The 24,853-nt window shown below is 40.7% G+C and overlaps 3 protein-coding genes and 1 long non-coding RNA gene across 5 annotated transcripts; 2 read left to right on the top strand and 2 right to left on the bottom strand.

Moving 5' to 3' along the window:
- The first annotated feature begins 171 nt into the window (after positions 1-171).
- Positions 172-9,329, top strand: ddx61 (DEAD (Asp-Glu-Ala-Asp) box helicase 61). 2 transcript variants are annotated; one of them, XM_083989394.1, is made up of 13 exons: positions 172-386; positions 1,247-2,103; positions 2,601-2,664; positions 2,816-2,920; positions 3,260-3,389; positions 3,750-3,896; positions 4,137-4,231; positions 4,344-4,466; positions 4,572-4,700; positions 5,041-5,221; positions 5,313-5,414; positions 5,549-5,766; positions 7,528-9,329. In XM_083989394.1, exons 2-12 carry the CDS (start codon positions 1,925-1,927, stop codon positions 5,761-5,763), a joined length of 1,470 nt encoding a protein of 489 aa, XP_083845520.1. In that variant the 5' UTR covers positions 172-386; positions 1,247-1,924; the 3' UTR covers positions 5,764-5,766; positions 7,528-9,329. The 2 variants fall into 2 exon arrangements, with proteins under 2 accessions (XP_083845520.1, XP_083845521.1); XM_083989395.1 differs by having other exon boundaries at positions 185-365.
- An 889-nt stretch (positions 9,330-10,218) lies between these two features.
- Positions 10,219-15,395, top strand: tomm40 (translocase of outer mitochondrial membrane 40 homolog (yeast)). Its single transcript, XM_083988814.1, has 9 exons — positions 10,219-10,315; positions 10,951-11,180; positions 11,379-11,539; positions 12,621-12,722; positions 12,824-12,929; positions 13,870-13,992; positions 14,206-14,282; positions 14,913-15,015; positions 15,119-15,395. Exons 2-9 carry the CDS (start codon positions 10,970-10,972, stop codon positions 15,256-15,258), a joined length of 1,023 nt encoding a protein of 340 aa, XP_083844940.1. The 5' UTR covers positions 10,219-10,315; positions 10,951-10,969; the 3' UTR covers positions 15,259-15,395.
- Positions 15,396-15,542: 147 nt separating this feature from the next.
- Positions 15,543-16,017, bottom strand: LOC310998654. Its single transcript, XR_014596008.1, has 3 exons — positions 15,951-16,017; positions 15,854-15,906; positions 15,543-15,816 (listed from the first exon to the last, which is right to left on the bottom strand). It is a non-coding gene; the product is annotated as an uncharacterized lncRNA (long non-coding RNA).
- A 4,027-nt stretch (positions 16,018-20,044) lies between these two features.
- On the bottom strand, positions 20,045-24,569 carry LOC310999215 (meprin A subunit beta-like; the record flags this gene model as incomplete). The annotated part of the gene is made up of 8 exons (XM_083989539.1): positions 20,045-20,502; positions 20,591-20,821; positions 21,116-21,277; positions 22,514-22,732; positions 22,860-23,038; positions 23,898-24,015; positions 24,378-24,462; positions 24,558-24,569. The coding sequence occupies 8 exons, from the start codon at positions 24,567-24,569 to the stop codon at positions 20,045-20,047; spliced, it is 1,464 nt and encodes a 487-aa protein (XP_083845665.1).
- Between the last annotated feature and the right edge of the window lie 284 nt (positions 24,570-24,853).

Below are 24,853 nucleotides of genomic sequence, written 5' to 3'. Positions count from 1 at the left end.
TTTGAGAATTATATTCCTTTGCGTTTAAATGTCGTTTTTCCTGATAAATGCTGTAGATATTTTTGTATAAAAGTTGTTGAACAGATTCAGTTGTGCCTTGTTTTTTTGTCATCTCTCACCCCCACAGTGACGATTATGAATTTGAAAGCGGAGCTGTGATTGGTCAGTTGGAGTTTCCCCTGGAGCAAACAACCAGCCCAAAAAAACGAGCGCGGCCATGTTGAATTGTCAATACTCTGAAAGAAGAGACAAAAGAGCGGATTTCACGAAACAACCAGTATTTACCAAAATCGTTTAAACTGTCGATATATCGCAAAGGCTACAGCTGAACGCGGAAGACTTTGGGTGGCTGTAGCAAAGAGAAGGTAGCATCGCTCGCCGACTGGGTAAAGACTCCTTTCTCAAGCGTATCGATTAACAGGATCGTTAAACGGCTAAGCTAACACGAAATTATTTATTTTGCCAGGTTGATTAAAAGTTTTGAAGTAACAGGTGCAAACTAAAAATATGTAGATGGTGTTGATTTGCACTCATCGATTCTATGTGAACACTTTAAACGGGAGCCACGCGTTTATATAGGAGCAGGATCTAACATTAGCCTGTTAGCTTGGTTGTTAAAGCCACGTTGCTACGCTTAAAGTTTTAACGATGCTAGTTAACTTCTTACAAGCTATCTCTGCTATCAACGGTGACATCGATTATGTGAAAGAAGCGACCCACGGGTCGGTGCCCTGTGACGGTCTGCTTTCTAATGTGTTCAACATTGTTTAAAATCGAAACAAAACAAACAAACTTTGCACATTACTTGGTCCGTCGGGGGGATTTTAGCTCGAAACTGTTATTAGGTTAGCTTAGCTTAGCACCAGGTTAGCTTGAACGCTTGGCATCACAACAAAGCCGCACTGGCAAAGTTGGTGCTACTAATCGTTTCATATCGACTTTAAGCTGTCTATCACACCGGCTTCACCGTATTCGGAGTATTATGAATTTATACCAACAACCAGACCACTTTCACAAAGTATAGGCTAACATTTTGGCTGCTGTTGCCGACATTTGATGTTTTTTTGGCAAAACGTGGCGTTGTTTGTGTCCTGACTTGTCTTGTGGAGGATACGCATCGCTTATTCTCACATCTGAAATGCACGTTGCTGATCACAAGCACCGCTGAATTATGTGCGTTCAGCGTGTTCAATATCAAACGAATGGTTGTTCTGCGGCTAACCCACAATTGTGTGTTGCTTTACAGGTAACCAGGATTTTTTGATCGCCAATTCCCAAAGCACTTTGCAGACTACCATCTCAACTTTTACAGCAAAACTAAAGGAATCGGGAACAAGATACTCAGACAAAATGGACTCCCAATACTGAAGACAATATTCCCGGAGTGACCTAATGAGCCAGTATTAACTTGCAGCAAACACTTTTTGAAGACTAATTGAACAAATCGTTGTAGTCCGAGAGGAGACCGAGCAGGTTATATTTTCCTACAGGCAATTTGAATGTATGAACACAGTACTCGGACCTTAAAGCCAAGATATTAGACATACGAAAAGACGATTTCAGGACACTTTTGTCTGCGAATTTGAGAGTATGTTGAGACAAACATTTTGAAAGAAAAATAAGCGTTTATGTTTTGGTCACATATTTGATTTATTTATTCATATGAATGTTACTTTCTCCCTTTTTTGGAGAGTTGTCTTGTAAATAGACAGAATTCATGCATAGACTTCTTCTTTTCAAGAGGTCTGAATGTCAGGTTGTGTACACAATACATCCTTAAAAAGTAAAAGATAGCAGAAAAAGTTTTTTTTTTTCAGATTTTTCTTTTTGTTTCACACGGGTGCATTAAGCAAAAACATAGGTACAGTAGGGCAAAAAAAATTAGCATACTGTAAGGAAAATTGCCAGCCAAGGTGTTGAAACCATGGCTACAGCAAGAACAGCAAACCCAGCGCCAATGATTGGCCTGAACAAAGCAGCAAATGGGCAGCTCAGAGGACAGACCAAACCAGCTGGACAACCGACAGGACTCTTCGCACCTGCCCAGCTGTCCAGCGCCCCTCAGAACAGGAGCAGCATTCCTCACAACAGTGGAGGCATCAAGTAAGATACTCGTCCTACATACTCACCAGCTTCTGCACTTCAAAGTGGTAGTTTGGCGGCTTACAGGAGAAACAATAATCTACTAAAGAGATGTAGATAGATATAACCGCAGTTGCTTCCTGGAAGTGTAACCTGTTTGAACGGCAGTAAACAAAGATAACAGAAACTATCTGTAGTGCATAATGTTGTTTTAAGTAATCATGAACCCATGTTTAGGCTCTGGTGTCCCAGCATAAAAGATATGCTGGGACACCAGAGCCTAAACATTAACAAACAATACTGTTGCATAAATTGCAAAATTAGCAAATGCAAAATCACATTAAATTTGGCAGAGTTTAATTTGTTTTACTGTTATGACACAGCAAATGCAAATTCCATTACTCCTGAAATAAATAGGAGAAAGAAAAACGAACTTGTTTTTTTTAGGGGCCTCATTTGTCAGTCGGTGCTGTTTTTGTAATTTATTTGGACTTGACAATGCAAATTCTCAAAATTAGGTTTGGGGATGACTGGAAGAAGTGCCTGGAACTTCCCCCAAGAGACACCAGGGTGAAAACTTCGGTAAGTGTATTATTAGTAATAGGAGACATCAATCATTACTCTGAGACACTTCCCCCATTTTCTCTTGAAGTCCAAGTGATTCAAACAAACTGAATGCATGTACTTCCAAAGCTGCCACATGAACTTCTGCATGCTATTCTTTTTCTCTCAGGATGTGACGTCAACTAAGGGAAACGAATTTGAAGACTACTGCTTAAAGCGGGAGCTTCTAATGGGAATCTTTGAGATGGGATGGGAGAAACCCTCCCCTGTCCAGGTGAATGTGACAGTTGGAACTAATGGTTGTCTTCCTTATGTGAAATGAGAATTAGATAAACAGGGGCTGTGCGTAATCATTTTAGATTGTGTTGTTGAAAGTTCAGATTTTGCATATCAACATTATCCTGTTAAGTTTGTTACTTCTACTTGAATTGAATTATGGACATCTGCGTATACCCCAGATAAACTGCAACACCCCAAAATATTTTTAAGAGGTGCATACAGCTGCAAAATATCAGGAATCTCTTTTATGTACTCAGTAATTGTTTCCCTTTTTTCTAGTCTTTTCCACCAAACCCTGTGATTGTGTTAACTGGAATTGTCTCTGTGTCAAAAGGAGGAAAGCATCCCCATTGCTCTGTCAGGCAGAGATATTTTGGGTCGGGCCAAGAATGGTACAGGAAAAAGTGGAGCCTACCTCATCCCTCTGCTGGAGAGAATAGACCTGAAGAAGGATCATATCCAGGGTGAGCTCCTGCATATTTTGAAATGTTCTGATATATACTGATATGGAAACAGTTTTTTGCGACAATTTTGTTGCTCTCCAAAAATGTCAGATAGTTGTCTCCTCACATGTAATTTCACTATGAAGAATCAGAATCACGTTTGCCTTAACAAGGCTACAGCCCATTTGACACAAGCAAGCAAGTGGCGTCCATGATCACTGCACTGCCATGTACATTTATCCACTGCTGGTGCACATGATTGATTTGCTATAAATATACATGTAATTAACTATTTTGTGAGCATCCCTTCATCGAAATGTCTTCATACATCTCATCAACCCTTGCATTTCATCAGCCCTTCCCATGTCTGTCTCAATCCAGCTATAGTAATGGTGCCAACAAGAGAGTTGGCCTTGCAGATGAGCCAGATCAGCATTCAGCTCAGCAAGCACTTAGGAGGGGTCAAAGTCATGGCTACCACGGGCGGCACCAACTTAAGGGATGACATCATGCGTCTTGATGAGATAGGTAATTACACTGTTTATACTAAAGATAACAAAAACACATTCGTAAGATTTTATCTTGACACTCTAAAGTTATAACTTCTGTTAACATCCAATCATTACTTGCTGATGCACATTCTATATGTCTTTTAGGAATTACACTTAAAAGCATGTGTTTCAGTCTCTAGTTTCTCGCTAGTTTTTGTGCCAAATATTAATTTAGCTGAACTTGTGATGTGCTCTGTGTCTCCTATGATCACCATAGTGCATGTAGTGATTGCCACACCAGGCAGGATTCTAGACCTGATTAAGAAGGGTGTGGCCAAAGTGGATAAGACCCAGATGATGGTGATGGATGAGGTGGGTCTCGCACTTTTTTCTGAATTCACTTGTCAGTATTGTTGAGTCCTTATAAAGTTGGTCTGCAACCTTCCACTCATGACACCTTTTCTGTAAATGTCCCTTTATGTAGGCAGATAAGTTGCTGTCCCAGGACTTTGTGGTCCTGATTGAAGATATTATCAGCTTTTTGCCAAGGGATCGTCAGATCCTGCTGTACTCTGCCACTTTCCCCATCAGTGTGCAGAAATTCATGGTGAGAACTTGTACAGCAAGTAAATTCTCTAAAGAAGAAAATATTACACATCTTTCTTTCTTTTTTTTTTTACACATAAAAATAAACTGTGAATGTCTCATTTAGAGCAAACACCTGAAGAAGCCTTACGAGATCAACCTGATGGAGGAACTGACCTTGAAGGGCATCACCCAGTATTACGCCTATGTGACTGAGAGACAGAAGGTCCACTGTCTGAACACGCTCTTTTCTAGGGTGAGTGTACAGTGCTTATCAGTTTGACACTATGAGCTTCAATAAGCTGCATAACTTACGGTAGTAACTCGATGGCAATTATTCAAATGAATTGTATTTAGTGATACTTCAGTATAAAACAATATACATAGATATGATGTAATCAATATTAGGGGTGCAACGGTACAGGTAGCCAACCGTACGGTCCGTACCTTGGGTTTTTGGCCACGGTTCTCTTGACTTGCATATGTAAACTGTAGCTTGGGCTAACTCCACTGTTAGTATTATTATGTATCATGTCAAGTTTTAGTTTGTTCCTTCAATGATGAATAATCATGATATACTTTTATTTCTGTTACAGCTTCAGATCAACCAGTCTATCATTTTCTGTAACTCAACGCAAAGGGTCGAGCTCCTGGCGAAGAAAATCACCCAACTGGGTTATTCATGCTTCTACATTCATGCAAAGATGATGCAGGAGTACAGGAACCGTGTGTTCCATGACTTCAGGAATGGATTGTGCAGAAACCTGGTCTGCACAGGTAAGTGAAAGAAAAAAATTTGCCCAGCAGAAAATGGAAATTTGAATTACTAATGGTCAGCAGGATAAGTAACAGACATCTTTTCTTGTAGACCTTTTCACTCGGGGAATTGACATCCAGGCAGTGAATGTGGTCATCAACTTTGACTTTCCCAAAAATGCAGAGACCTACCTGCACCGCATTGGCAGATCAGGTGAAGATGAATCTATTGTTAAATTCTCACATTCTTCAACAAAGAACAGCTACCACACAAAAATCTGGTGTACCCTGGTTCACTGTGTAACACTAACAGGATGTAATGTGCATGCCTTTTCTATTCTCTCTCAGGGCGATTTGGCCACCTGGGTCTGGCCATCAATCTCATCACTTCGGATGACCGTTACAACTTGAAAACTATTGAGGATCAACTTGTTACGGACATCAAGCCCATCCCCAGCAGCATTGATAAGAGCCTGTATGTGGCAGAGTTTCACTCGGTCAACCCAGACGATGACGACTACGACGACGGGGAAGCCAAAAACAAGGAACTGAGAACAGCCTGAATGGTCAGTTTTTATAGACCCAAGAGAAACCACTTTTATTGTTGGTCACCAATTGACCGATTGTTTCTCTGCTCTTTTGAAAATATCTGTTCAAGACAGGTCCCGTTAAACTTGTGTTCTTTAGTTTTCTTTTTGATAGTAAATATTGAGGATTGAGGCCAAGTTATCTGTGTGGCTGATGGGAAGAATGTGTAAAGCTATCTCACCAGGAAGGGGCAAAGTTTGGCTTTTCTACTGCTTAGTTTTATGTTTACAGTGTAGGTTCTTTATAATCAAGTACCCTCTTTTTAAACCCCTTTAACTCATTGAGTGCCAGCCCTTTTATAAAATGGTCAGTGCCATGTGCCAGCGTTTCGGGGCATTTTGAGTAATATTTTAAGACCAAGAGAATATTTTGTATTATGACTCTGAAAACACAAAATAACTCAAAGGAAAGAGGAGACTCTCTATTTAACTAGGGAAAAACCATTTGTTTGTACCTTGTTCCATTCTTAATTTATCTTAAGTTGAATAGAGCCTGGTTGCACCAAAAAGACCACTTTTTTTCTAGAAAGCTGAGAAAAATGCATTTTTGTGAAAGAGAGTCTCTCAAGACAAACAGTGATTTATCCGTTTTAATTTTGGCTTCAGAAACATGTAAGACATCTGAAAATTTCATTTCACATGTTTTTTCATTGTACAAAAAAAAAAAAAAACTAAAATACAACAAGTAGGAGTCCTACTATGCAGAGTGATGCCTGCTCTCCTACTCCTCCTGCAGTTGCTGCCCCCTCACCCTCTCCTAACCCCCTCCCCTCACCCCCTCTCTGCCCCTCCCCTCTCCTACTTCTCCTCCTGCTGCTTCCCCTCGTCTCTGAAGGAGGGAGGGAGACGTCATGGCGTCTTCAGCCTCTCTGCTGGACGCGGCCGCGGCAGCGACGCACCGCGCTGATCTCTCGGTTCGTCGTCACGTCGGTCGGCAACTGGTGAAACTGACTCCGCGATCCGCTTTCGCTTCGGCATTTCGGTGCTGATCATCTAGATCAGTTTACCTTTCCTGCCTCCTCTGATCACTTCATGCTGGAGCTATGCTAATAGCATCCGTGGCTAAGCTTTCCTCCAGCTCCACGTTACACTTGTTCCAGGCTCTGCCCGTCGTTTTCCTCTAGAAATAGAAACTTTTCCCAACTTTTTTATCTCTGTACCGATCGCACTCGTCTTCTCCTTCCTCTTCACTTCTTGCTCTGATCTACAGTCTTCTTCGTTCTACACATCCCAGAAGCCCCAAAATTACTCACAGTGTGCGCAACAGCGTCCCCATTTACCAGCCGCAGAAAACTGCATTTGACGTATATATACGTCAATGGCACTCAAGCGTTGGATTTTGATTGACGTATATATACGTCAATGGCACTCAATGAGTTAAGTTCATTATTTGGTAAAATGGGTGAATATTGCATGGGCAAAACCAAAAACTTGCACTCAGTCCACCCATAACAGTGGAAGCATTTGAGCTGTCTAGCTTTGAGCTGAAGCAAATGCTAGCACCCTTGCTAACAGATTGTATCCTCTTTCATCAAGAAGATTAAGTGTTTTACAGGATTTAAAGGTGAAGGCTTTAGGGTTGGCGTCCTCAGGCTGCACAAGAGCAGTCAGCATAGATTTGGGCAGAGCTGATCAGCACACACAGGCAGCTGTCAGCTCTGCAGGTTTGCTAAAGCAGGAACTCCTTTACTTGGTTGGTCTCAGATATTCTAACCTGGCTTTTGTGTTTTGTTTTTTCAGGGGAAACATGGCGCCTGGCATTTATCTCACAATACTGTCAACGTATCACACAGGAGTCCAAGTGAAGATATCTGTTCCCCACTGCAATCGCAACAGTCTATTTTAGATTTCATCTCCAGTTTGAGTTTATAGCAAACTTCCACTCTGTCTGCAAATATGCTATTAAACTGGCATCTCCCTCAAGCTGTCACTGTAATCAGTCTAACATTCTGACAAACTGTACACATGACTGTTCAGCCACTTTCAACAGTAGATGGACATTGTCCTAAAATCTTTGTGCTCTGCTTTAAGAATAATGATGTGAAACCAAAGGAGCCCAGGTTACATCCCTACTGCACATTAAACAGAAATCATTACCTACACTCAATGGCCACTTTATTAGATACATTGCATTGGGACCATGAAGGCATTCTAGTCACTCCACATCCATGCGGCAGATTTTTTGTCTTCTGCTCTGTTACACAGATACATGGCTTGTTAGATTGTGGAGGCCATTGTAGGACATTGTAGGTTCACAATGTTATCCTGCAAAAAAAGAATTGCCAAATAGGTGAACTGTAGCTAAATCTAAGGAGAACAGCACCAACAAGCATTTCACAAAATTACTTGGGTCACATTTGTTCTCTATTGCAGTATTTGGTCTAAACCACTAAGCAGTTTGACCATGCCTTTATGCACTGAGCTGCTGTCACATGATAGGCTGATATCTGCATTAACAAGCAGTTGTATCTAGTAATATGGCTACTGAGTGCAGTCTTCTGTAGCTGCGGCCATCTTTTTTCTTGCTTAGAAAATGTTTTTCCCACAAACTTTATATCTGAGATTTGGGGTTGCGGCAGCCAAATTATTTGGGATAACATTCTGCAAAAAGGAACCAAAGATGGAAACCAGAAACCAAAATGACCACTTTTGTTCTAAAGGATGTTTGCTGTGGCTGCTCCTTTACAGAGCAACTAAAACAGAACTCAGGACGTTTTAAATTTATGTGTTAACTTTCAGAAATAAGGTGTTAAACGATAAGGGTGGTATGTCAGCATTTTCTCAGGTCCTGAGGTGTTATCAGTAATATCAGAAATTGGCCAAAATGCTCAGTTGTGTTTCTGTAGTTTGTGTCCTTTCTTCCCTACAAAGTGCCTTAGCTGACCGTCAGACCTACTTTCCATAGGCCCCTCTCTCAACTTTGTTATGTAAGAAAAATGGCACCCAAACAGTTCCTTATCAGTGTATCATTTTGAAAACATTTGCACTCTGAAAGAAATATTTCTTTACTATTTTCTTTTGTTACAAATACTTCAAACAAATAGGACCAACTAGAGCTGCCTGTTGCTCTTGTTGAAATACAACAACCTTGGATTTCTGGGCTTCAACAGGATGTAATGAAAAGTATGTAGCACAAGTTTATAACATTGACACTGAAATTTCCAGCAGACTTTTGTTGCATCTTTGGTTGGACATTATAGTACAACTAAGCACCAGCAGCGGAGGGAGCCACATGTGTTTTTGTTTTTTTGTTTTTTCCTCCAGAGCATCTTAAGTAATAACTTGTCCAACACTGTAGTGCTGTTGATGATAGATTTTGGTTCCCCAGTTAGTTGGCCACTGTACAGACTCTTGAAGACTCAGACCTTTTTTTTTTAATGTGAGTTTCAAACCTGAAACGATTTTGTCCCGTTACTGCGGAGAAATAAATGCCTTCATGACTGGATGATCAGATGTGTTAAGTAGAAAGACAGACAGCCAAGACTTTCCTGATGTGTGTCAATGCCAGCGCCCTGAATGAAATAAAGTCCAACTGACTGACACTTTGTTTCCCTTTATTTATTTTAAAGTACAGTGTAATTAGTCTGACAATACTGTGCAAACGTCCTTCATATCAAATGCAAACTGATGATGCTTTAACAATTATGCAGTGGGTTAATTAATGAATTTAAGCAAATTGTAGCACAGGTAATCAGATCAGTCAATTAATTCAAAACAGGTACATAGGTGCAGTTTTCTCAAGACATTTTGCAGATGTGTTAAGCATATTGAGAGAACTGTCCTCTAGTCTGTGGGTGACAGAATAGTTACAGTATACCTAAGTGTGTATTGTAATCCCGCACTGACTCGTACCATAGTTGAGACAAAAACGTCTCTGGTTGGGATCAGGGCTGAGAAGGGGGGGCTTACCATCTGTTGCTGGGCTGTTGTTACTGAGCATACTTATTAAAACAGGTTGTATATTATTTTTGGGGTCGCTTGGATGCTTCAAAATGAGAATTTAATACTGATCGGACATCTGCCCGATAGATATGAGTTCCACCGTAAATATCACAATCTTCTGGGTTAAATGATGTTCTCATTTGCATGAACCGGATGTTACATGCAATGTGTACCATATGTCATGCGGTTCGTACACCCGTTGACATTGGGAAGCATTAATTCCCATCTGGTGAGAAAAGATACAACCGAAGCACATCCATGCTTTGCCGTTTATGAAAAATGTCGTTGCAAGTACATACTTTAGAAAACGTATACACTGCGGCTCCGAGAACAGGTGTACCCTTGGAATGTCATTCAGTGGGAGATTGAATGAAACGAACGATAAGCGAATGAACCCCGCAGCACGTCACTCGGAGCGGGCTGTCCCAGCTGGAATTTCAGCCAATAGCAGCAGAGATGGAATGTGCGTTGACCAATCACTGCGCTCGTCACGGGGACTGGGCGGGCACTTGTCAACTACGGTCACGGACGTTGTCGTGAACTTTACCGGTGTTCAACTACCCCCCCTGGACCCCGAACCGTTAGCGTGAGTAGCAAACCGTAAAAATGCACGAGTGCGTTTATAAGAGGAAGATAGTTGGCAGCGTCAATTGGCGTCGCGTTGTCCTTATAACTACAGTGTTTTCCTTCTGCAGACGAACAGATCTCGTGGTCGACTCCACATGGCTACCTAGCCTGCTAGCTAGCAAACCAACCGAGCTAGCTCGCGTTAGCCTTCATGGGTTAAATTCTCCCTGAGAATAGTTTTACCGGCTGCTGGTTTATCTCCAAATCCGGTCTCTGCTACAAACCAGAGGCTGCGGTTCGACATTTCTTGCAGGCACCAGGCAGTGTTGTAGTTTAACAGTGTTATACATGGCGACAGTCAATACTAAACGAGGCCTTAGCTGCAACCAGTCTGCTGTAACGTTACTGTTGCAGCCAGGACAGAAGGACAGATCATTCAACTTTAGTTAACCAGTTAATGGTAGCTGTAGCTTACCTGCCTCTGGGGACATTTGATTAACCAAAGGGGATGTCATCATGAGTGATGTTAGAGATTGCCTGTACTGACAGTAGCTAGTAACTGTGTGACGAAATTGCATGGATAAATCAATTGAATTAGAGTTTTTCCTTTTTTGTGTATGTTATAATTCACCTACTGTCCATCTCTTTTTTTAGTCTGCTATAGCATCAGAGTATGGGCAGTGTGTTGGCTGCCGCCTCCCCAAGTCCAGCTCCAGCTGGAGCTGGTCAAGGGGTTCCAGGGTTGGTGTCGGTCCCTCCAGGGTTCAGTATGCCCTCAGTGTCTTCCGTCCCCTCACCATCTGGATCTGGCCAGCAGACGTCAGATGGAGAATCCCCTCTCCCAAACCCAGGCACATATGAGGAGTGCCACCGCAAATGTAAAGGTTAGAAGATCAACTGTTGGATTGTGTGATATTTGTTTCTGTTAGGCCCATTAATGATGTAGTACCCATTTTACATGTGTTCAACTTTTCAATAACAATCGTTGTAATATAATCATGATACTGCCACCATCATATTGTCATGAGCTAAAATAATTGATGTTGAATTACAGACCTTTTTGTTCTTTTTTTCTGTTTCAGAGGTGTTTCCCCTGCAGATGGAGGGGGTGCGGTTAGTGGTCAACAAGGGCTTGAGTAACCACTTTCAGGTCAGCCATACTCTTACCCTCAGTACCCAGGGTGATTCCGGTTATCGATTTGGTTCCACCTACGTAGGCAGCAAACAGACCGGACCAGCAGAGGTAATGATCATTTCCCCATTATCTCAAGAAATGCCTTGATAAATGGTGACATTTTGAATTTTGGGGTGGGGTTCCTGCTAACAATAGATCTAAATGAATGTTGTTTTAGACATTTTTATTTACTAATTTGCCGCATGAATGGGGATAATGAGTAATTTCCCATGAATTGCAGATCCAATCTCAAGGTTTATCTGAGGGCTCTGTTCAAGATAGAACCCATAATGCAATCTTGGTAAAATTGGAATTGGAAATTTCTAGCATGGAGCCAAGTGGTTTTGTAATTGGACAATTATGAAAGTAAAATCATGGGCGCGTTTCCACTGCAGGACTTTCTGGTAAAGGGAGGGGGTAGGAACTTCTACAGGAACTGTCCTCTCACTCGGCCCTCTCGGTGGCCGTGTCTCCACTGCAGACAGGACCCACCGGGGTCTTATGGCGATGTGCGACAGTTTCGATCATCGAGTGGTCGTTGTGCAGCGTTTTTTTTGTTGTTGTTGTTTTTTACTGCTCTTGTTGTTGTTTTGTCAGCAGGATAGACGCTTTCTAAAAAAAAAAAAAGATTTCCATCTCAATCGCCACGTAATCCTGCGATCGCGTATTTATCACACTTTTTTTTACTAGGTCTACTGCTACTCTCGTCTTTTACTGACTTACTCTCTCTTTTTTTTCTGCCATCTCGCGTTTTTAGTAAGGTTGGGTTTTAAAAATGCCGCTTATTTCGGGGCTTTCTCTTAGTGTCACATCCTGATTTGAGTCTGACCAATCAGCACAGAGTAAATCTCAAGCCCCACCAGGACTTTTTCAGGGCCGATCTGAGTAGCTACCCCCAGGCAGGGACTCCGTTCGGCCCCGTAAAGGTTCCTGTAAACGGCTCTGTGGGGGAGGTTCCTGCAGTGGAGACAAGCAGCAACGGGGCTGGCCCCGTAAAATTACCCCTTAGTTCCTGCAGTGGAAACGTGCCTAATGTGATGAAGGCGGATGACAAATGTTAAGGTTATAGTAATAGTGTAGCTTCAGACCTTTTAATCAATGCTCATGGTTGTTGAAAACTGCTGACACTGGTCCCTTGTCTTCCCCCTAGTCATTCCCAGTCATGGTCGGCGATATGGACAACACTGGAAGTCTGAATGCTCAGATCATTCATCAACTCACATCTGCTGTGCGCTCCAAAATAGCAATCCAGGTATGAAGACTTTAAGATTTGGTTCTTGTAGTATGTTTTCGGTGTGTCAAGTTTCTGACATTTTCTCTTTGTTTTTTCTTTCTATTTTTCCTCTGTTATAGACTCAACAGCATAAGTTTGTGAATTGGCAATGTGACATGGAGTATCGTGGTGAGGACTTCACTTCTGCCTTGACAGTTGGGAATCCAGACGTACTTGTTGGATCTGGTATGATATTTTACGCAAAACTGCATTTGTGATTTTGCTTAGCCGATGATATGCTTGAAAACACAACGCCTAAATTCCACTGGATGCGGAACGGCTGCAGATCCGCTCCGGTACGGCGGCGGAGCCGTTACGTATTAATTATAATCACCGTGTGAGCGTCCACCGACTCCGGGTCCGCTGCGTCGTGGGTCCGGAACGGCACCGGCATCCGGCAGCCCTCGCAACGTTTCTATTTAGCACGGAGCACGGCGCATCAATCAGCACAGAGCAGGTCGTGTATGACAGGAAATCGCGGGCAAAATACAAAATAAAACACCCGGTTTATTTTCAAAATAAAATACACCATGTTTACAGCGGAGCATATTTCCTGCGTTGGAATGGGCAGCGACCGGCCTGAAGTCAGCAGCTCGGAGGTTTTCAGACATCATTTCACCCCGTTTACACCATGGACAAGGAGATAGTGATTGTAAAATCAAGTCAGGTCAGCACCAAGTTGTTTCTGTACTACTCCTCTGGATTAAATTAATTGTTTTTGATTTTGTGGTTCACTTTATGGAAACTACAACCCGCTTTATCGCGAGATCACGTGTTCCCGCTGTGCGGCGGAGCCGCAACAATCAACATCACGGACGGAACCGGTGTGAGTTGACGGCGTCGGAGTACGCAGCCGTTCCGTAGCGGACCCGTTTCGGAATCGTTCCGCATCCAGTGGAATCCCGGCGTAACAAGATCTATAGGCTTTAAAAATATGGCAACCTTATACCAGATAATAGCTATTAGAATGCAAATATCTTTATGATAAGAGAAACAAAATAATGGAAAAAAAACTGAGGGGTCAGACCATACTCCCCTTCCCAAATGAAAGAGAAAGATGTGTATGTGTGTATATATAAATTAAATGTATATAAATAATGGAAGCTCTTTTACCACTTTATTTTAGGCATTTTGGTGGGCCACTACCTCCAGTCTATCACACCAGCACTGGCTCTGGGCGGTGAGCTAGTGTACCACAGGAGACCAGGAGAAGAAGGAACAGTCACCTCCCTCTTGGGCAGGTACACAGGTAAAATCCAGCCTGAGTTTACTTACTGAATTATGCATTAAATGCACAAATTAAAATTTTGTTTGTCATTTTAAAATGTACCATAACATTTCCATAATATTAGTAGTCTTTGTTTTCTAATGTGTCTTTGGGACTCTGATAAGTGGCTGTTGTGTTTTGCTTTAGGTAATAAATATCCATGTTTTTTAATTTCATTATTTTTCTTTTACTCAGGTGATAACTATGTTGCTACATTGACCTTGGGAGGTGCAGGCGCTCATGCTACGTACTATCACAAAGCAAATGACCAGGTATCTATCATTAGGATGTGTGTGCATGGTTGTATTTCTGTATGTGTATCATGATTTGCCACTAATCTAGCCTTTTAGTTCACTTTAGTAAGTTTCGTGTTACACACGTGTTGGTTTCACAGTCATATAAAACAATACTTAGATGCTCACTAGAGCATTCTTTGTTTCCTTTAATTGTTCTGCCAGTCTGTGCTTCTTCCCTTAAGTGATTCCAGTGTAAGTCATAGGGAGACATTATCCAGAGTCTTAGTATGCAAAAATATTTGTTTGAAATTCTTTATTAGGAGTAACACCTTGAGATACCCTATTTCCAAAGTTAAGCTGAAGATAATTATGCAGCTGAATTAGACAAATCAGATTAAACTACTCCTTATAGTACAAAATTCTGTCTGTGCTACTAATCATACTTAAGTGTGTAGTTGTAGTACAGAGGAAGAAGATAACTAACATTAGCTCACACTGACTGTAATACATTGTTGCACTGAGCTAGACTTGTGCATTCTACCTCCTCCTCTTAATTTGGATTCTTGTTTTGATGAACAGGAACAAATCATTATATTGACCATAGAGATGTTGTAATTGTATTTAGGGAAAAATATTGGCCTGTCCTTTAACTTCTGTCTTTTACAGTTGCAGATAGGAGTTGAATTTGAAGCCAGCACAAGGATGCAAGACACTACAACATCCTTTGGTTACCAGCTGGATCTTCCCAAAGCTAACCTGCTCTTTAAAGGTAAATGCAGTATGGATACACCAATAGCAACACAAGTGACTGTTTGAACATAACAAACATTAGGTTTTCCTTTTTAAATAAACCAAACATTTCCACTCCACAGGTACAGTTGATAGTAATTGGGTGGTAGGGGCAACACTTGAAAAGAAACTGCTGCCGCTGCCTCTCACACTGGCCCTTGGGGCTTTCCTCAACCATCGCAAGAACAAGTTCCAGTGTGGCTTTGGTGTCACCATTGGCTAGGTGCCCGGTGCAGGGTCTGCCTGGAGCCAACTCGCAGGCCACAGCTTGGACTGGCACAGAGACACACAGGAACCTGGACTAAGTTTTAGATATTGGATTCAGAGACTCTCTTACAACTGTGATTTCTGGGGCAGACAGAGAGACAAAGACAACCACCAAGGAGCCGGGACTGGCCAAGCCATGCCTACATACTGTAGCACAAATGTCTTTCCTTTATGGTGTATCGGATATACCCAGAGGCTAGAGAGATGTACATCAGAGGGCATCAGGTGATGCATGAGAACATGTGCTGTAAAAATCAAAGTAAGTGGTTAGACATAATATATGGTTATCATGTATGATGGATTGAAATAAATGTGATTACTTTTTTTAAAACTAGATGTTGTGATTACTTTCAGAGGAACTGGGCACAAAGTGCACACAGTGTAATCATCTAAAAATATAAAGACAGTGAAATATTTGAGACCTCTGGAGATGCTAATTTTACTATTATGGTACTTTATTTCCACCTGGTATACAAAGATACATAGTACATAATTCAGCCCACCCAATGACAGTCTAAAACCATCATAATCAGTGTTCTTATTTCTCAAACTGGGTCCCAAATCGATAAATCTAACAATCCCAGCTGATCAGTTCACTTCAGACCTTCTTCTCTGGAGGAGGGTCTGGCAAGCGAGACTACTTAAGACAGACCCGATGAGCACTACACCAACACCAAATATTAGACAGCTAACAACCAGCAGGAGAGCATGGAGGATTTAGCAGTGAAAGAGATTTCTCTCTTAAGTTAATGAGAGTTTGTCAATGAGTTGTTGGTTACTCATGATTCCAAATGAATGCCAATCTGTTGTGTATCAGTAAAGGTGACATGTTGTTTACAGCTTATTTCTGCTGCCCCCAAGTGGCCAAAGGAAAATATGTAACTACTGCTTAACACTTCTCTCCAGTCTGATTTCCTGGACTGAGAGAAGTGTCCCATCTTTATTTTTCATATTATTTTTATAGAATGTAGTCCACTCCCATGAAGAAATCGTTTTTAAAAGCCCCAGGTTTAATTTGCTCTATTTCAGTCTCCACATTAAAGCAGAAGTGAGTGATCCGGTCGTTTTCGCTAATGCTGCGTTCCAGGCCTTAAAGCCTCTCAACTTCTATAGGAGCAAAGTTATTTCAAGAAGTACATTATAGCCTGGTGGTTCCTGTCACCCTGTAGCTCTGCGCAACCTGTTCCAGTAAAATGATTCTTCCATTATCATCACTGACAAAATAATAGACTTGTTTTTAGGACAAAGGTTAAATTTCGGTTAAATTACAAATATCTCCTTAGTTCATTGGCAAATTTATGAACTGCAACTTGTTAAATAGAAATGAATGTTTTTTGTTGTTTGTTATTTTTGTGGAAGGGACAAAAAGTGAATGACTAATATGAACCTTACAATAAATTCTGCTAGAATCTGTGATGAGTAAGGGAGAAAACCACAATCAGTGATGATTCCAGTCCAGCAGTGAGACGGTTAGCTGACACAGTGCACCTGGTCTGCCTAGCATTTGACCGTGTAACTTTGGTTTCCTGTCCAGCCTTTTGCTTGAACACATTTCGTTTTACAGCAACATGCCACACACCAACATCTGCTCCTAACCAAGGTCACTTTTCTCCATATGTTTGTAATGGATGCACTAAAGAGACTAAAGAAGATGTTGTTTGAGGAAGTGAGGAAGAGAAGAAGAGATGGTAGCTATAGACACATGATCTTCTCCCTCTGAACACTGACATTAAGGAGCTGTAAACCTGTGTGTGTGTGTGTGCGCTCAGGGTGGTGAAGCAGGTCTGTTCCAAGCTTCACTATATGGCCACATACCCTCCATACCAACACTCAGGTACAGTACTACACATCTGCTAAGGAGGTCTGTTTCAAACTTCACACACAAGGTCACATACCTTACACACCTTTACTCAGGTACAGGTGTCCTCATTCACCCGATCTGATTTTGTCAGCTGATAGCAAGTGGAGGACATGATGGCTGCCTGTCATGAGGCATGTATGTTTCTGTTAAACCTGTAATTATAAAGTCATTGCAACACGACTGCTGGCGGCTGGCTCTGTGTGTGTGTGTGGGCTGGCCCCACACACACACACACACAGCTCACTGTGGTGTCAATGGCTGCATTCACACCTGTTGTTCACTGTTCTGGTGGTCCATCTGAAAATAATCAACTGATAGATATCAAGCATTAAAGATGGGAGGAATTAGGGGTGTGGTGGAATCAGTTTTAAATTATGTGATTCTCCCAAAAAGCTAGTGCATGCATGGTCTCCTTTTGTCCAGAGAACGAGAGATTGTCACGATGCAAATTTTCCTGACTCATTTGCATGAAAGTGATGGCACATATGTTACCAAGGAGATTTTTTTCTGTGCAGCTGTGGCCTTCCACCGACTAGGTTAACAGCCGAACAGCTGAACTTATCCTGTTGTTATCTGTGAGCACTGTCGTTCATATGGCTGTCAGAAGTTTGATGAATACATATCTACAAATAGAAAGCGTTAATTCAATACAACCAATGATAAAGGAAAAATATTGAGTCCCATCGATGTGTGTCTTCTTTCTCCACAATGATGAGAAGATATCTAGTCTCCCGACGGTGCATCAACATCAGAGAGATTTTTGGGGCAGGTCAGGCCCACCAATAATATCTACTGGTTATCTGAATGATAGATACACTTGATAAAGGTTTTATGGTGATGGCATGTGGTAGGCTTGCGCTGACTGCTGGGGCCAAAGATAAATCACATTTGAATAAAAGAATGAATCACTGCACCATCAGAAATGTCAGCTTGGCACTTAAGTCTTTGGCACACACCTTCATCACATTAACTGGCTGCAGAAGAATGGCCAGTCATCATCTCAGTATATTTAGCAGCTGTAGAGACAAAAATATGTGCCTGTATGAATTCTTTATTAGCTCCCCAAAATCACAGTACTGAGATCTCACACACAAGATTAATCCATGAATAACAATATACAAAATGATCCCAGCAGCAAAAGCAAATGATTATGTTACAAGCATTTGCCTGATCTGGAAAAGAAAAACAAAAAACTAAATTCCATTACTTAATAATTAATAATAATAAATTAATTACTTAATAATTTGGTGAATTACAGTCATTGGGTGATTTTCCACTCCTGTCAATGTTGAGAGTTAAGATGTAAGGAGGGGGCGCAAATCATGGGATCAAATGCATCAGTGCCAGCAGGATGAGGACAGGAGAAGCAACAATAGCTGGAGAGAAGCCAGGGGTACTACAACAGAAAGAAAGGGGTGGATTAAGTAAAATAACACACTTGTGACCGATACCTCATGGTGTTCACAACAAGCAATAAAGCCTGCCATGATATATGGGGAAAGTTAGTTTTTGCAGCCTGCAGGTTGTAGTAACTGGTGTAAATGTTACATTACTGTGCCTTTAAAAAAAAATCTTTGTTAAAATACCAATTACAGACCTATTTATGTATCCAGTTGTATCAGAGCATCAAATAAGGCTTTATGCTGGCTGTTAGCTAGTAGGTTTTAACAAGTGAAATAGAACCAATGAAAACAAATGTATAGTAAAGTTAATACTTCTCATCTATTGTTTGTGGAGGTTGAAGGGTGGTGGTCACATTCCTGTAAAAAGTATATTAAAATCTCATTTCAGTGCTAAATTCTACATTGTTGTTTAACAGCATCAAAAACACGCTGGATGTTTTTATAGCTAGCAAATTTCAATCACTGAAAAATATCTAGTAGGCTAAATACCTCTCCGTTGTTTGTGAAAGTGAAACAGTCACGTTCCTGTGAAAAGCATATTAAAAATCACATTGTTTTTAAACAGCATCAAAAACAAGCTGGGTATTTTTAAACAAGTGAAAAAAGTAGCTAAATACCTCTCTGTTGTTTGTGGAGGTGGAATGGTGGTGGTCACGCTCCTGTAAAAAGTATAGGCTAGTAAAACTCATTTCAGTGCTAAATTCCACATTGTTCATTAATAGCATCAAAAACACACTGGATGTTTTTACACCCAGTAAATTGCAAAGTGAAATAGAACAAACAAAAAATATGAGCAAATACCTCTCTGTTGTTTGTGGAGGTGGAAGGGTGGTGGTCACGTTCCTATAAAATGCACATTAAAATCTGATTTAAGTACTAAATTCTACATTATTCTTGAAACTTTGTTTCAAAATGAGAAATTGTTTCAGAGCTGTCCGACCGTGATGAACACGGGCCGTTATCCACATTGTCAGGGGGATGTGTAATTGTTGCCGGTGCAACTTCAGGACATGGTAGAGTGCATCCATTAATGAGGGGAGTGAGATCTAGCAAAAGAAGAAAGTAACATTATGCAACAGAACTTTTACTCAGTTTTGTATTGATTTTATTTTAATGTTTCAAACATTGTAACATTGTTTTGTGTAGATTCAGACACACAACAGTTTCACAGTGAAAACGTATTAGCTTGCCTTGGAAGCTAAAGACAAAAATGGCACTTCCTCCCTTCAGGAAGTCTGCAGATTTCATTTCTTTCAAAGTTGCAAATTCAAGTCTGCCAAGCAGAGGTCCTTCATAAGATATGACATTATTCTCATCTACAAATGTAGTTCCAATCTCGCGAGGATTGTCCCAAATAAAGGTACCTGTTCAGAGAGCATAGCAGAACAATAAAGGTACATGACCATAGAGAATGTACTGAGGTATATAGTGTGAAGAAATGATTTGATGATGAGTCTTTTGCAGTCAAATGTTTCATACTAACCGTCAGGACCAGTCAGTTTTGGGTCACTGGTGAAACTCCTTTGCTTTGACATGTGCATCTGAATGTTGGGTGTCTGATCCAGCATTTGTAAAGTCACCTGCCTTTGTGGGACCGGCCACTCCAGTCTGTTGTCATTTTCACCAGACACAAGTTGCATAAACAGTCCAAGATATGTCTTGAACAACACTACTGCTACCCGGTAAGCATAGCCCCCTCTGGAGTACTGGCGTTGGCTGAATATGATGTGCCCACTTTCGCTAGTGTTCAAAACCGTCTCAAAATCATTAATCTGCAAAATTACATGTGGACACTCAATCTCAGATAGATTAATGTCATCGATTGAGAAGCCACCAGAAGAGCTTCCTGCTCCTTTATGAGCCTCAAACTCCACCTGGAAGTGTTTGGAGGCATTCAGGGAAACATGTTGGAGCTGCCAGTGAGATGTTGGTGGACCTGGAAGAAGAAAATGTCACACATTCATGCTTGATCAAGAGTTGTCAATACCCTTTAGAGCAGATGAAGCAAGATACTGTGATGTTACCAGTGATTTGCCCCACCAGACGGCAGGCTCCTTTAAAGTCACTTTCATCTTCAAACTCTCTGATCCAGATGTTAAGTGTGTCAGACTCGTTCCCACTGTGGTAATAGTAAAACTGAAGACACTGGACATGACAGTCCCGACTGGAATTCATCCTGTTGGTCTCCAACCAAGCAGAGTCTCCCTCCTCGCCTGATGCTGTACTAGCATGCATGAAGTATCCTTTATCTTGGCCTAGAATGTGGTTGACCAGATGAATGTGTGAGGTACAAACAATTTAAGAAAATTGATATATTAGCAAAATTAACTGTAGCCTATTAAACCTTCCTTAAAGCAATTTCTGACATAGTTTTCATCTTAGTTTTGTTGCTTTGAGTCTTCGATTTTGAAATTTTGAAATCTGACCGATCTATTCAAGGTGTAAGCTACTCTGCCCTTGTCAGAGATTTGTTCCAGCCCCCAACAGCCTGCAAACCTGTATTGATAAGTGGTACAGCTTATCTTTTGAATGGATGAAGGAAATCTCACCTTGAGCACTGCTGCCACTGGGTAGACTGGTGTGGTCAGAGCTGGGACCTCCATCAGCATGTGTTACCATTTTCCAGCTACTGCCAATTGTTGAGCAGCTAGTCATGTTGCACATGCTCTCAGTGGAGAAGTCACAGTACATCTTAAATGCAATGGTTGAGTCTGTCGAGGTGAATGAACAACACAGGATTTAGGACTGAGGAACATCACTCTTTTAAAGTTAATATAAAATATTTAAGTGTTGAAATTACAATAACAGTGTCTTATAAATCCAATTCAGGTGTAGGTTCTTTAGATGTCAGTATTCGAGCCAATGTCATTCACTATTGCATCTCAGTCTATCACCACCATTGTTTGAGTGGTTGATAAAACTGGGAAAATGATATGGGTGTGATGGCCTCTGTTTTTATTCCACCTGGTTTTGTCTAGGCTATTTGTTTTTGTTGTCTTCCTTCTTACAAGATGGAACCAGGCAGAGTAAAGGCCAATGGGCAGAGGTCTCTGGGAAGGGCTAGCCTTTTAAAAGTCAGTTTGCTCAGTCAGTGTCTCTCTTCCACCAGCGGCATTCCTTTACTTTGTTTGTTTCATTTGTTTGTATGTGTTCTCAAGCACCATGCACACACACACCATGTACACAGAGCTGTATTGTTCTGAACCTGGGCAATACAGATAACAATATGTGGCCTGTGATTGATAGATCTCTTAATAACCTCATGTTGATTTTTTTTAATTAAATTTTCTACATCAAGGGGTTAAAGTTCAAATCTACCCTTTCCCTTTGATCTTTGCATATCTACCAACCATACCAAAATACGAGACAACATGTTTAATATGAATACCATCTATTTCTGTCCGATTATCTGATCCATCTTTTAAAGCAAAAAGAAGACATTTTTTGCTGGGCTTAAATGAAAGCCTAGAAGGCCCCCTTACAATGATATCAAACAATCGTATATAGAAAAAAAATAGGATATTGATATGTTATTTCTAACTTGGGCGATTAATCAATAATTATGACAAAATGGTAACTTTTACAGCTGGGTCAAACCCGGCAGAAATGGATTCAGCACTAAAAAATCATACAGAAACAATGGTTTCAAAAGTGCTTTCCTCAAAAATGCCCTACCATGTTGTTTTCTAAGGAGCTTTTTCAATTTTCATACTTGTTTCAACCAAACTAGATGTGAATAGTTAGCTAAGTGTAACTGGTAGAGACAAACTAACTTTTTTTTCCAAAGGGGAATAGATCTTTTGTGGGTTATTCTGATTAACTTGCCAACATAAGTTTTTGTTTAGAAAAAACAATATAAAACAGTTAATCCCAAACATTACATCTTTGGCAGGTCTGTGACTGTGTCCGAAATCACTCACTCATTCACTACTCCGTATTCATTAGGCTGCATTTGTAGCGGACGTTCAGCGCTCGTATATCAGTGGGACTCAATTCCAGTCTTTGACCAATCACATCCTGGAATTGTGGATCTTTGGTGATAATTGTTGAACCTTTGCCATTGGTAAATGCATCTTTGCCATAGTGCATCACAGACGAGTAGTCATATGGGACTCCTCCAGTAGTGCTGTCTGCTTCGCTGACTTTTCTGAAATTAGACTCCCTTCCTACAAAAGCAAACCATCAGTCACTTGATACTGCGTTGAAAAACCTTGAGAGCAGCATGAATGGTTAAATAATAGTCACAAAGTATTCATTAGAAAAAAAATAGTTTTGACAGAAGTTCAAGGTTACCTTCTTGGACGTTCTCAAGCACAATTCTTACGTAATCATCTCTGTCATATCTGGACTGTTCATGGTAGAACCCAAGAGCGTGGAGAAACTCATGTTCAACAGTTGCAATCCGATCACAGAATCTGCCAATGGAGAGATCCTGTCCACCTGAGACTACTCGCCCAACATACGAGAAACATCTAAAATGGGAAAAGAAATAGTCAGTGAAAGTCATCTTTATACCTTCATGTTACTCAGTGTGATTGTAGTCTCTGTGATGAAAGAGAAATAGCAAAATGCAGCAATTCCAACTTCTCCAAGCTCAAATGAAACTTATTAAAGGATCGCTGTGGAGATTTTGACCACTATTAAAGGTGATGTTATGTCTCGTCCATGATCTTAAGTTATGTTTACATGTTTCACATGTTATTCGTCCCATGTCCTGTTTTATTTTGTTACCCAGCTCTCCTCTTGTTTCTGATTCACACTTTCTGTCCTCAGGTGCCCTCATAGGCTGTATTCGAAACTGACAACTAACTTACTCCCTACTACATACTCAGTATTGCATACCGCATACTGGATGTGGGTTTGTATGCTGCATACTACATGCATTTGGCCAAATCAGTACATACTAGCAGTATAGTATGCAGCTTCGAATACAGCCATATACTCTTGTGTACTTCTGCCCCCTCTGATTTGTTTCACTTTTTTTCCACAAGGTTTTTGATCTGTGCTCTTTCCAGACACCTGCCTTTACCTTCTCCATGTTGGTTGCTGTATCACTGATTGCCTGTGTACTGACTTTTTTCTTGTCAGGTATACTGCAATGTGTTTTGTGGAAATCCCCATTTTATACCAGAGCAACATGTAAAAAAAAAAACCCTAAAAGTAATAGTGAACGTGGATATAAACTTTGTTTACAATCGCCACATGGTGCCTTTCTCATCTGTTGTTTTGTACAACAATTTCCTATGATATAAAAGACAGAAGAGTGCGCAGTCCTCACATTTAACTGTTTACATTTAAAGTATAAAATAAAATAAAAAAATCAACACATACCCATTTAACTTTTTGACAGAAAGGTAATAGTCTTCAGAGTCTCTTGGTTTGAAATCAATGCAGGACTTCAACCTGAACTGGTCAAAAGCTCTCAGGATGACTCCTTTAGCGTTCATCTCTTCCATTGTTTATTGCATTATAGAGAGGAACAAGTAAATGACAAGATTTATTGCAAGTATGATGACAGACTTTCCATATGTGACTGAGACATTAAAGACATAAATTCCTTCTAGATGGAGGGGTGGAGTCACTGTTGAAACTATGTTAAGATCTGAAACATTTGCCTGAGTCACTCAGCCATGTGTTCTGAAGGGTATTTCAAAGTTACAGCAGCCTGAAGCTGATTGATGCCAATTAAAATGTAATTCCCAGTGTATTAACAATACTTCATTATGTGGCAGTGAAGCCACCTGTGAACCCCCTTCATAGTGCAATTCTCCCAGTCAGTCATATATAAACATGAGTCATTTCAATGTTTACCAAGGTCTTTTTCCAAAACATATGGGACCGGGGACGCCCACAGTTTATCCTCATTAGTGATGGCACTAGTCTGTAGATTTGTTGACTAAGATTTAAAAACAAAACAAAACAAAAAATAATTAAAAAAACACACAGAAAAAAAATCTTGATAATTTAGCCACAAAAATGCTTAACTCACACCCAGAATGTCATCATGATCTTGAGGTTAAAAAGAAGAGGAAAAAAAGAGGTTTGTTTTTGGAACAAAGAAATCAGTGACCACGGCCAACACATTTATTTTTGAAAGATGTTTAACTTTACCCTTGTTTATATCTGTAATGTCTTTGTCTTCACCAATGTCTACAAAGAATATGTATATTAATTATCAAAAAAAAAAAAAAAATTAAATGCATTTTATGAAATATAGTGACAAAAGATACAACTTACCCACCAACTCTGGTCCACTTGTGCCGTTCTATAATAAAAAAAACATGAAC

This window comes from Trachurus trachurus, assembly GCF_905171665.1.
Source record: "Trachurus trachurus genome assembly, chromosome: 16".
Taxonomy (NCBI): domain Eukaryota; kingdom Metazoa; phylum Chordata; class Actinopteri; order Carangiformes; family Carangidae; genus Trachurus; species Trachurus trachurus.
The sequence above is the reverse complement of the archived record's forward strand: the minus strand, read 5'-3'. Positions and strand labels throughout refer to the sequence as shown.

Excerpts from the sequence above, each read along its gene's own strand:
- ddx61 (XM_083989394.1), top strand. The coding sequence starts at position 1,925 with ATGGCTACAGCAAGAACAGCAAACCCAGCGCCAATGATTGGCCTGAAC. Across the intron at positions 2,104-2,600 it reads CACAACAGTGGAGGCATCAA|GTTTGGGGATGACTGGAAGA; the intron begins GTAAGATACTCG and ends TCTCAAAATTAG. Across the intron at positions 5,222-5,312 it reads CAGAAACCTGGTCTGCACAG|ACCTTTTCACTCGGGGAATT; the intron begins GTAAGTGAAAGA and ends CTTTTCTTGTAG.
- tomm40 (XM_083988814.1), top strand. The coding sequence starts at position 10,970 with ATGGGCAGTGTGTTGGCTGCCGCCTCCCCAAGTCCAGCTCCAGCTGGA. Across the intron at positions 12,723-12,823 it reads GCTCCAAAATAGCAATCCAG|ACTCAACAGCATAAGTTTGT; the intron begins GTATGAAGACTT and ends CCTCTGTTATAG. Across the intron at positions 12,930-13,869 it reads AGACGTACTTGTTGGATCTG|GCATTTTGGTGGGCCACTAC; the intron begins GTATGATATTTT and ends ACTTTATTTTAG.